Genomic DNA, 12,689 nt, shown 5'->3' with positions numbered 1-12,689 from the left:
TCCTTTTATTGCTGCTCTAAGATGCATCTATGAAAAGTGTTCATCCTCCTGAGAAATTTTCCTCTTTCATTTTTTTTAAAACAATGAATCATTGTCAATATGATTTGACTTTTTTTTATCAGAATTTAAAGAAAAAAAAAGACCCTTTCTTGGCAAAGTGAAAACAGATTTCTTATTAATCCTAATTTTTGCTGTTGTTTTAAATATGCTGCATAAACAGACTTGATTCTGCATTTAGCACAGATTTTAAAGCATCTATGGGAAGCAATTTTGGAAATAGTTCTTGAGGATCAAAGGAAAAACCTTTTTTTGAGAACAGATTAAATTAAACTTCTTCAATGGAACTGACTAGTCGTTGCATTCAATCTTTGCAAACCAGTTTTACTAATTAAACTCATATTTTAGTTAAATTTATGCCCCAAAGTTACAGAGCCTTAAGAGGTATAAATTCATGTTCAATTAATGCAGTTTAAAGTTGTACATCGCTTACATTATTCTAAGACTAGGCTTAATAGGCTTTTTCCTTCCATTTCACCCTTGTGTGACAAATGCAAAGTGAGTAATGGTACATTAGGGCATTTATTCTTTTTCTGTCCCTTGCTTAAAAATTTGTGGTCTGAAATTATTTCACTTGTACAGTACGGTATATAAGAAGACCATAACACCAGATGTTTTAACGGTGATACTTGGCTGTTCAGATCAAACTATGTCATGCTCCCAGTCAGTTCAGCAAGCAATCATGTTTGGCATGACTATTGCAAAGAGGGTCATTTTGAGAGAATGGAAGTCCACTACGCCTCCTCGTTATTATAAATGGTTGAACGATATGATGTCTTGTTTATATCTTGAAGAGATCCGGTATGGTCTGTCTGATACTCAAGATAAATTTAGAACGATCTGGGGTCCCTTTGTTGACCATATCAGGCAGAAGGGGACTCGACCTGCAACCTCAGGGGACTGAAATGTGGAGTCTGCTCACTCTGGACTGCTGGAACTGTTGTATTTTTACTATGTGGATTGTATGCATTCATTTTTTTAATATATTTTATGTGAAAATACCCTTGCACTGGCAGTGTTTGTGTTCATGTTTGGAATTTTAATGTGAAAAAATGAATAAACTATATTTAAAAAAAATATAAAAATTTATGCCCCAAAGTTAAGTAGTTAAGGTTGTAGTTAGGAAATCAGTGTGGGAAACAGATGCAGAAAACAGATGCTTCTTATTAAAACATCCTCATCCTCTTCTATAAACGTCTATCTCTTAACAAGATGTCAGCAGAGCATCTAGGGACGAGTTTATTACCTGAAGACACGACTCCAGTCTGATCCAGAAATGTCTTTAACTCAGCATAATTGGAATAAATCAGTCATCCAAACTGCATCTATTGTTTCTAACAAAGCAAAGAAGAAAACCTACATTGAAGCGACTCAACTTGTAGCTACATTTAATTCTATAAATGTCATTTAGAGGTCATGCTAAGGATACATTTTTGGAATTAAACTCAACAGAAGAGGGCGCTGCTTCATGGATCCTCTGCATAACTGAAAGTCTACGTCTCTGAAAACCCCTTTTCATTTTAGTAATGAAATATTTCACACAGAATCTAAACCTGTTGGAGCATTTTTTACTTCATCAAGGCATGACAACATGAATACAAGAGTCACATGAATGACAGCAGGTTATACAGTTCATCTATCACCAAACAAATAAAGATCTGCATGTAGGTTTGAGAAAAAAAACACAAAAACAAAGAAAATCTAGAGGATGAAATGTGATCGAGAGTCTATATATGATACAAATAGACAGCAAGCATGATGACGAGAACTGAACTGCATCTTTTCTCATCTCAGAATGACCTGATGTGGAAACAACAAACAAACAATAATAAAGTGGCCTTTACAAAAATAACAGCACGCAGAATCTCTGATAAGTATACAGTAATACAAAGCAAATATCTGTCGGGTTTTAATCCCGTCAGACTCTGGATGACTGCAGGAGGTTTGCTTGTTTTAGTTTTTGAACATGTCACAGAGCAGCTTCTCCATGGGAGTGTTTCCGATGGTCCTGTGGAAGAACAGCAGCTCTACTCGCTCCGAGTTCACAAAACGCAGCGATGGGAGGAGGAGAAGCAGCTTTCCGAACCTGAACGCAAACAAAAAAAATCACGATTAAATCAGTTGCTGCTTGCAAAATGAAAATGATGAAGGATAAAATGCCATCAAACTGTTAAAAAAAAAAGCTCTGTGTCTAGCAGTTTTGCAGCTTAATGGTGTTTTTTTTTTTTTGAATAACTGACCAAAAAATAAAATATTGTAATGAAACTGGAATTTAATTTGTCAAAACAAGTTAAGATGCAATAACTATAACCAGCTGCAATGGGATTAAAATAATTGGAAACAGGATATAAACAAATGATTTTCAAACAAAATACATCATTTACTTTGAGAAATTCTGATGGAACATAAACAGAACTGAGCCTGTTGTTGGCGCCATCTGCTGGTTGCAACAGCAATTACATCAGAGCTTGCATTTTGTTTGAAATTTAAAGCATCGACAAGAAACAATTTGGGAATTAGTCTTTAATATTTAAAGCACATGTGCCTAAAAATGACATTCATACAACAGTGGAGCTCATTTTGGAGGACAGAACCTACAACTTCAGACAGAAACAGACTCTGAACCAAACAAATATGAGGCTATTTTCTGAGGTTTATTAGTAAAAACAAACATTTTGGCCAAATTCCCTTAAGTACTAATCAAGCCTTAATCCGACTAATAGTGTTTTTGAGGTGGATTATTCTTCACCTTTGCGGTGACGGGGATGTTTATTACCTGGCTGGCTGACTCGGGTAATGAGAGCGGATGTGTTGACCCAACATGACCTGACTCTGATCCTGCAGGTTCTCCACCTGTTCTGGATCTTTCAAACCACGAGTCTCTGTGGAGGAAAGAAAACTGTGTGAGCCACACAAATACTGCTGTAAACATCTGTAATCTAAAATTACACGCACATGATTACACTCATTCATACTGACAGCTTCATTTGATAAATTATTGAATGTAAATAGGGCTAAAATTCCCATTTTTCATTTCTGTCAGTGATGTATTGTTCGGTTGTGAGCATTTGATTGTTAGAATGTGTTTTTTGTAAGGTAAAATATATCAGCTTTAAATTTCTGACTAAATTTCTACAAGACGGAGCCGACTAATAATGTTTTAATATTAATTTAACATTAATATTAATGTGGTCTATGGTAACTCATTCCTATCAGAATAAAGAAACAAAAACTGCACTGTACAACATTAAGAATTGTAATCACTTAATATGAACAATTAAGATGGAATTATGACTTTAGTTTTCTACGAATTGGGGCATCAATTCGTAGCTCTTCAGTTGAATAAATATTTTTCTTCAAATGAACAGCCATAATATGCGATATAATTTTTTTTAAAAAGCTAATTGGATAAATGTTATTTATTTTCACATATTCCATCAGAACCACTAAATTTAAAAAAAAAACACTAGAATATATTTCTTTAAACTAACCTTTCAGTCATACTTTCCCTTTATTGTTTTTATTTTGTTGCACCGCTGCATGACTAATATTTTGAAGTGTTTTTCTGGAGAGAATGGGGTTCCATAGCCCAGAAATGACTAGTATTTTATTATTTTTGAACCGTAATAGTTCATTTACAACTCTGATAATAACAAATGTATTACCAGTATCATTATTTACATTTTTAGGTTTGAATAAAAAAAATACAGAGACACTTTGGCCTCTGGGTGGCGCTAGAGGAGAAAGTCAAAGGCTCATCCTCTGAGGAGAATGACTGAGGCCAGTGCAGATTTAATGATAATCTGTTGACTGACTGACCAGCAGATCATTCCTTCCGTTCCTCACCTGGCTTGAAGAGCACGATGGCCTTGAGGCAGGCGAACTCGGTGGGATCGACGGCGAGCGCCTTGAAGCGGCTGAACACCTCCTGCAGCAGGCGGAGGTCCAGGCTGGTGTAGCTGGTTTTGCCCTGCATGCCGGGACACAGATCAGGGAGGGAGAGCAGAGGACAGCTGTCCAGAGGAAGAGACCACTGGATGGCACAGAGCAGGAAGAGCTCACTCCAGGCTTCCTCCAGCAGGATCACCTGGAAAACACACGAAAAAAGAACAAGGGTGAAACTCTGACACAGATAAGACAGAAAGACCTGTTTTAACTGAATGGATGGATGCTCATTTGCAGGTTTTTGTATCCAATATTTAGGTATTTATTTAATATTACATTGTGTATTGACTGTTTAATGTGACGTTGTTGTCACTTGCCATGATATTTAAAATATATATATATTAGATTGATGTGCCGTGATACATTTTTTAAAAAGTTCTTCCATAATTACAACTCAGAGACACAAATACACAAAACATACTGAGTCATGGAATTATTAGGGGTTTCTGAATCACATTTTCTCGTCACTGTGAAGTTTTTTTGTATTTGTTATGTGTATATACAGGGATGACAGTGGAATGCAAAGTGACTGTTACACAATGTTGTGCAAAACCAGCAAAATATGTTTCAAAAACATAATTTAAAATAGAAGAAAATGAAATTTGTCAAAAATAATCAGTAAGAAAAAAAGTCAAAAATATGGCATATGACTTTATATTGAATATATATATATATTAAAATATATTATTAAAAACAAATCACTTAACATTATAATATATCATATTTCCAATGGCCTATGTTTGGTTGAAATTATTACTGTATAATTATATAAGTTCATTTAATACTTTGATGAATACGTATTGCCAATATCAATGTTTTTGATTTTTTTTTCTTGCTGTTAAATGACAGAGGGCTGCATTACTGAGTAGCAGCAGATGATGCTCTAGTGGTGTTTTTGTCTGTGTCTGACGTTTAAATTTCAATACATCATTATCACAATTGAAGTGCATTGAATGTTTAAACAAATTAAACATGCAGGTTAGAAAAATAACAGCCTCTTGCAGTTACATTAAACATCTGCTACAGTGCAATAGTGACACCATAACAATCCAAACCTCTAAATCAAACTGAGCTGAAGTCTCACCTGGTCTCTGAAGGGCAGGTTGGAAAACACCGGCAGGTTCTTGGCCCATTTCACCGACATGAAGAGCAGCCGGGCTGAAGTCTCGTAGACGTTCTCGGAGCTGGACGGGTAAAGAGCCATGTGGTACTCTGAGGACGCTCGCTCCGGCTCATTGCTCGTCACGTCAATGTTTTCGTCAACTGAAATGGAAAAATCAGATTAGAATCAAAATGCTCTGATTGGTTTATGTCTGCTAACAGATCAAACTCAAACTCAGGTTGTTTTTGTTCCCGAGAAATTTCAACCCTGTTTCTTTCTGACTCGTCGAATCACCTTTCTCTATGCATTAGCCATAAAAATATTTATGGGATTCTTGATGAAAAGAGCGGGAAGAAAGAGCGGGAGAAAAGAGTGGGAAAAAGAGCCCAACCATTGCATTAGCCTATGGTGCTAACGACCAGTAGTGGATGATATAAACACCTATATAAAAACTGCAAAACCAAATAATAAAAATAAAAAACATGGGATCTAGCGGAGAGAACATAAACCTCAACATAGTTTAAATTGAACTACATACAATATAGAACCACATCAATATAAGGGTAGCGGCTAATGTGTGAAACAGCATTCTAACAGGAGCACAGTGGTCAACTGTTTGTCTGCTTAAAAGAAACATGACTCCAGTTCCTTCCTGAAAACAGCGTCATCATGACCTCATCCTGCACCGATTAGGCCCAGGTCAGACTACAGAAGTTTCAGACCGATTTAACCCCGTTTCACCTCCAGACAATTGGAGGAGAAATCTGGACTGAGATCTTTGAGAGTGAAATGGGGATAAACTCCTGTAGTGTCAGTCCAGCTCTAAGAAAAGATAAAACCACCACAGATTATCATCTAACTCCACCTCTTTGTCCCTCCAACACTGTAAAAAAAAGTTTTTTTTTCTGTTTTTAACACTAATTTCTTTTAAACAGCGTACTATAAACATAATAGGATTCTATATTTTCCTTGTTTTGCTGTATCACACACTGCTGTGTCCCTGCACGTTTGGATAACACATCTGCTGTGAATGACACATGATGGTGCTGCACATTGAATTTCCAGCAGAACTCTCGCTCCTCACCGTCTTCGGGCTCCAGCTTGGCGCAGGTCTCGGCCGTCATGAGGCTGGCCATGAAGCGGTGGTTGTTCTGGGGGCTGACGCAGCGCTGGGGGGCCACAGAGGAGGTGATGGACATGGAGGAGGTGATGTGGGGCCACGTGATGACGGAGCCGCTGGAGGAGGAGGAGGAGGAAGAGGAGGAAGATGATGATGATGAGGAGGTGGGCTCCCGGGTGGTGGCCAGGTGCTCCTTCTCAGGGTCCACGTCGATGGAGTCCAGACGGACCTGAGCTGTGCTGCGAGGCTGCCGCTCATTCTGCACGGCTGCAAACAGGACGAGACACGTGAAATAACCTGGATTTTAGATTTTGTCCTCACACAGCTTCATGTTTGAATCTCTGAAGCTGAGATGGGATGTTTAATAAATGCTCTGAAGCTGTAAAATCCACTCACCATCTTTGTTCATGCCCGCCTGCAGACACTTCTTCAGCCTACACGCCTGGCACTGGTTCCGATGAGCTTTATCCACTGGACACATGCCAGTACCGGCCTGACACCTGCAGGCCCAAAGTGAAGCTTTTAAAGGGAGAATCCACTCAAAACTAACACATATTTCATCTGTTGTCTAAATGATATTAAAAAACAGCAAGAGTGTGTACATAATATTAAGACAAATATAAATTCCCTGAACATACACAACCGTTCAAACATTTGGAGTCACTTAGAAATGTCCTTATTTTTGAAAGAAAAGCATTTTTATAAAATGAAGATATCATTAAGGTTATCAGGAATCCAGTGTAGACATAGTTAATGTGGTAAATGACTATTCTGGCTGGAAACGGCTGATTTCTAATGGAATATCTCCATAGGAGTACAGAGGAACATTTCCAGCAACCATCACTCCTGTGTTCTAATGCTACATTGTGTTAGCTAATGGTGTTGAAAGGCTCACTGATGATTAGAAAACCCTTGTGCAATTATGTGAGCACATGGATAAAAGTGTGATTTTTCATGGAAAACATGAAATTGTCTGTGTGACCCCAAACTTCTGAACGGTAGTGTAGGTTGTGAATAAGGTTTACTGATATTAGGAGAAGTAGCACTGACAGGGTCTCATTTCTGAGGATTCTCTCTGATGTTCGTTTACATATTATAGTTGGGAGGAGGTCAGATTTTGGGTGACTCCAAACTTTTGAATGGTAGTGACTAATTATGCAATATATGAATGAATTAGGGTGAAGACACTCCTACATCTCAATCTAAAGTTTACCAAAATAACTACATTAGACACACATTTTGTGATCTAAGTCAACAAAAACAAGAAATGTCATCATGAAAAGTAATAAGACAAGTAATTACAGTGTGATTTTTAACTGAATAACAAGTTTTTGACAACAGAATTTAAACAATGACTAATTATTTGTGTAAGTTATTTGTTTTCTGGGGCTTTAAAATGTTTGTTTCAATATTATTGTTCATATATGTGTGAAAAAGTAGGTATTTTCAGTTATTATCAAGTGACAAATTCCGTATTTGTATTCATTCAATATATTCCAAAAAATGTTAGCAAAAGTTATAACTTGTGCACTTCAAGGTCCAATTCGTATTTTTACAGAATAAAACATTGCAGCTATATTCACATATCATCTTAGAGGTGGGCATATAAGTGCAATCAGCTTATGAAGAAAAATCACTTTACTTATCTTTTATGACACTACTGTAAGGACTAGAAACCATAAAAAGGTGTAGATTTAGTGTTTAGTGGTAATTTTCTGTACTATGAGACTCATCAGTTAATTTAAAAGCGATGGCAGCTTTTGCAATTTTGCATTTAAATTGTCTCAATCATTTAACTGCACAAGCGCAACTTAATACTATTGATATACATACAATTATCATTTATTATACAATGTTTTTGCAAAATTTGTGTGTTTTGAAAGATAAAATTGACCTAAAGTCCGAGAAAATGCTTTGGATGAAATCTTTGCCTTCATTTCCCATGATGCACCTCTTTTGCTAACGACATGCTGGATGTTTGAACAGGTGAGTTCCTCTGTCTCACCTGTAGATGAGCCTCCTTCTGACGCTGCGTTTGAAGAAGCCGCTGCAGCCGTTGCAAGCGTAGATGCCGTAGTGTTTCCCGCTGCTGGTGTCTCCACAGACTTTGCAGACCAGAGCTGGACTCAGAGCTTTTCCTGGAGCCGGACTCTTGGCTGCGTGTCAAACAGGGGGACAACAGAGGGGCAGGTCGGTCGGTTAGTTATTGTTTCATGCATGTGCCTGCCATCTGCAGAGGCGGCTCGGCCTGCACGGAGCTCCACACTCTCACAAAAGCACACGAGCCAATATTGCAGCAGACGTTCAGGCCTGAAAATCTCATTTAGTGAATGATTATGACATTAAAACAATAAAAAAAATAGCTGCAGGCAGATTAAGAGCTAATATAAACACTGCAGGGTGCTGAAATGAATCCAAATAAACCTATTAATTATGAATAAATTCAACTTGCATGTCTTAGAGTTGCATACAAATATAATTTTTACCTTTTTCTGTTTTAATCAAGTGCATTTGTGTGTAAGAATTACTGTAGAGCTATTCTTTCTTTGCATATTCATGATTTCCAGCAATGAACAGATGTGTTTTGAGTCAAATAAACCCTGAAACATAAACCTCCACATCAGTTTTTTTCATTGAAAAGCCTCAAACATAAGTATCCATTATTTTTTTTCATTACAAGTCCAAGTTTTAGTCTTCTCCTTTTTCATATCTCCAATTAAATTTTATGTTTGTGTGAAAGAATCGCACTTGGTTGCTTGGAGCTATTGTTTCCTAGCATATTCATGATTTTTGTCATTGAACTGATGAGTTTTGAGCTAAATAAGGCCTGAAACATATGATTTTTTTTATTGAAAGGTCAAGTTTTAGTCTTTTTCTCTTTAGTAGCTGCATTTAAAAGGTATATTTGTGTGTATATTCATGATCTTTTCATTGAAAAGATGAGTTTTAAATTTAAATAAAGCCTAAAGCATGAACTTTCATGTCATTTTTTAATTATACCATCAAGTTTTAGTCTCCTTCTCTTCAATATCTGCATTTAAAGGGCATATTTTTGCGTATATTCAAGATCATTTCATTGAATAGATGAGTTTTGGGTTTTAAAAAAGCCTAAAACGTGAACCTCCATCTGAATTTTTTTATTTTAAGGTCAAGTTTTAGTCTTCTTCTCTTCAGTAATTGCATTTAAAGGGTGTATTTGTGTGTATATTCATTATCTTTTCATTGAACAGGAGAGTTTTGAGTTAAATAAACCCTCAAAGATAAATCTCCAAGTAATTTTTTTTTACATAAAGCCAAATTCTAAACTTCTTCTCTTCAGTATTTGCGTTTAAAGTGAATATTTGTGTGTATATTCACAGTCTTTTCATTGAACAGATGAGTTTTGAATTTTTAAAAAAGCCTCAAACTTAAATTTCCATATGATTTTTTTATTGTAAAGTCAAATTTTAGTCGTCTTCTCTACAGTCATTGCATTTAAAGGGTATATTTGTGTGTATATTCCTGATCTTTTCGTTAAACATGTGAGTTTTGAGTTTTAAAAAAAGCCTCAAACATGAACCTCTACATGATTTTTTTACTATAAAGTCAAGTTTTAGTCTTATTTCTTCAATAACTGCATTCAAAGTATATATTTGTGTGCATATTCGTGATTTTTTTCTTGTAGTTTTTTCTTCAAATGCCAAGCTGCTGCTCATCTTACCTCCTCTGCTGTCGTCAGTCCCTCCACTGCCGGAGGATTCGGTGGGTGAAGCAGACGGCATCATGGGGATCTTGGACAGGTGATCCTCCATCATTTTTACTTCTTTTTTGCAGAAAAAGCCTCCTCGAATGACTGAAGATTGCAGAAGATAAACTTTGCTGTAAAGTATTTGTCCTCTTTTCAGGGTCCAAAATCAACACAAAAATGTTCCTTTTGTGTTTGCTGCGGGGCCTCCTGGTGCCCCGCTGGACAGATGGCAGGTTTCTACTGTACTGAGGGGATGCAGATGGGCTGAGGTCCTGCCATGAGCTGTGAGCCGACACTTGTTGCACTCGGACAGGTTGTCTGGTGTCGTCCTCCCTCCGGTCCGTCACTGTCTGTGGGTCCTTCTGGGCAGCAGGTCCTCAAAAGGGAGGCCTGGGGGGTGGAGGGGGAGGATTAGCCCCAAGCGCTGTGTAAGCAGCATGCTTATTTGTCATCCTCTTAATCTTTACTGTTCATCTACTGGATCAATCAGTCACATTGCCAGAACATTGGTCAGAACTTCACTAAGTCTGCGAAACACAAACGAACGAGGAAAAAAGAGCAGCGGCGGCTCCTGAAGCTCCTGAAACTCCTGTAACTTTAGACCCATCCAGCTCCTCGTGTCTCCTACACATCAGTCAACGCTCCTCTTCAGTATCTGCATGTGAAGGCATGATTACATGAGGCGCACATTATTATATTTACCAGCCCTCTTCAATTTGTATTTCCCTTCCTTTTCTATATATTTTTTTTTACCTCTGAATTCCAGCTCCATTTCTCCCTGCTGTATATTTGATCTGTGTGATTGCTTCCCATTCATAATGACTCCCAGTGTTTGCTGAGGATCTGCCTATTAACTCCCATTTCCCTCTTTTCTTTTCTTTTTTTTTTGACAAACTCGAGATCATCCTCTTCCACCCCCGGCCGCCAGGAAGAAAAAAAAAGGTCACAGAGGGAATAATAGAGTTTTGAATGACTGATGTTTTGGGCGGCACTAATTTAGCTCATTCATGAGGGTCCAACATTTATTATTGAGGAGCTTGAATTATCCTACATGTGGCATTTACACAGGCAGAACTGCAGAGGAAAACTCAGGAAGAGTATAAAAAATACAACTTTATGATTGAGTTGATCAAATGTTTTGACAGTTTGAGGCGGAATGAAATCTTCTGTGCATTATTGCTGTGATTAAAACAAGAAAGGGCTGAAAACTAAGCCATAAAAATACTTTTCTGTAGCAATCTTCAAAAAAAATCTAACTGAAAAACAGTCATTGCAGATTCCTACTAAACATAAAGCGTTGTACAATCAACTGTAAAATTCATTTCTGCTCTTAATAACATCATTATCATCTATTGGTCCAACCTTTACACAGTTTCTTACTTTCATTGTTTGTTTCTTGACACAGTTGAGTGGTTGGCGATCTGGAAAGGACGTGAGCTGCCATGCTTGTGACATCTGTGCGCTGTGCGGCATCTGCACTGACTTGTTGTTGTTTGTGTATCTGTTTGCTGTTTGCTCTGTGTTTGACAAGCTGTGTTAATTGTTTTTTTATGCCACTCTGGAGCAGACGAATGAGCAGAAACCATCTGACATGATGTTGATCCACAGTAATGTTCAGATGGAGCCTGTTTCGTCTGTTGCCAGCTGATAAATGTAATGTTGTTCATTCTCTTGGTCGAGTACAAAATGATCCAGCGTCTTTAACAGCTAGACGCTAAATTTGTGCCTTTTGGTGCTGGGCAGGTCATCGACAGTTGGTTTGCAGCTGCCTTCCCCAATTAAAAAACTAATTAACTAAAACAGACAAATATGTATCTGTAGATTTGATGATTGATTAGCAGAGTGATGGCCACTGCTCGAGACACAGAGAGCATGTTTTTACTTTTGTTTCTGGGAATTAATTGGATTTAACAACCTAAAGACAGCTTTGCATTCTTTAATTACACTAAAGCTCAAACAGTTGTATGACCTATTACTTTAAAGGAATGCAAAAATGTCAATACGGTATAGTTTTTTGAATTTTTGATGGATTTTTCTACTGACAAGCCAAAGTTCTTTTGACTTGGGTGTGTTGGGAAATTTCAGCTCATGACCTCAGTATTTCTGAAACTTGCAATAACGATGTTTTTTTTTTTCCAGTATGAGAGCAACATTAACATATCATCACCATCACTTCAACATAAAAAACAAACATCAAGCCATTAGAAAATAACACCAGCTTTCATTTGGGTCCGCGTTCCACTTTCTTTTAGCGCTGATTTAGGTCTCAGCCAACTGCTATTTTTTTACACAGTAACATGTCCTCATCAGTTACTTTAATATAGACCTTATGAGCAAGAAGCTCCAGCTGTTAGAGATCAACACTGACATTCATCTGGATCCAACTGATGCTTCTAAGTCAAATATTAAGTCTCTTTTAGCTCCGGTTTTGGTCTCCACCAATTACATTTTTTCAGTCCAGTTCTGAAGACAACGTTGAAACAATATTGTTTTTAAATTTAACATAAAAGTCAACAAGCAAGAACATCCAGCTGTTAGCGAGCTACACTGATATTCATTTAGATCCACCTGATGCTTTTCAGCTCAACATTAAGTCTATTTTAGCTCCAGTTTTGGTCTCCACCACTACAATTTTCTTTTTAGTCCAGTTATGAACACAACAACCCTTTAAATTTAACATAAAAACCCATTCACAAGAACATCCAACTGTTAGAGAACAACACGGACATTCATCTGGA

General features: G+C 37.3%; 1 protein-coding gene across 1 annotated transcript; it reads right to left on the bottom strand.

Moving 5' to 3' along the window:
* Window positions 1-1,627: 1,627 nt before the first annotated feature.
* Window positions 1,628-10,650, bottom strand: LOC110956510 (photoreceptor-specific nuclear receptor-like). The gene is made up of 8 exons (XM_022202053.2): window positions 9,925-10,650; window positions 8,230-8,380; window positions 6,621-6,724; window positions 6,189-6,491; window positions 5,087-5,265; window positions 3,904-4,144; window positions 2,834-2,939; window positions 1,628-2,143 (listed from the first exon to the last, which is right to left on the bottom strand). Exons 1-8 carry the CDS (start codon window positions 10,016-10,018, stop codon window positions 2,011-2,013), a joined length of 1,311 nt encoding a protein of 436 aa, XP_022057745.1. The 5' UTR covers window positions 10,019-10,650; the 3' UTR covers window positions 1,628-2,010.
* Between the last annotated feature and the right edge of the window lie 2,039 nt (window positions 10,651-12,689).

This window comes from Acanthochromis polyacanthus, chromosome 2 (genome assembly GCF_021347895.1).
Source record: "Acanthochromis polyacanthus isolate Apoly-LR-REF ecotype Palm Island chromosome 2, KAUST_Apoly_ChrSc, whole genome shotgun sequence".
In the NCBI taxonomy this organism is placed as follows: Eukaryota; Metazoa; Chordata; class Actinopteri; family Pomacentridae; genus Acanthochromis; species Acanthochromis polyacanthus.
The sequence above is the reverse complement of the archived record's forward strand: the minus strand, read 5'-3'. Positions and strand labels throughout refer to the sequence as shown.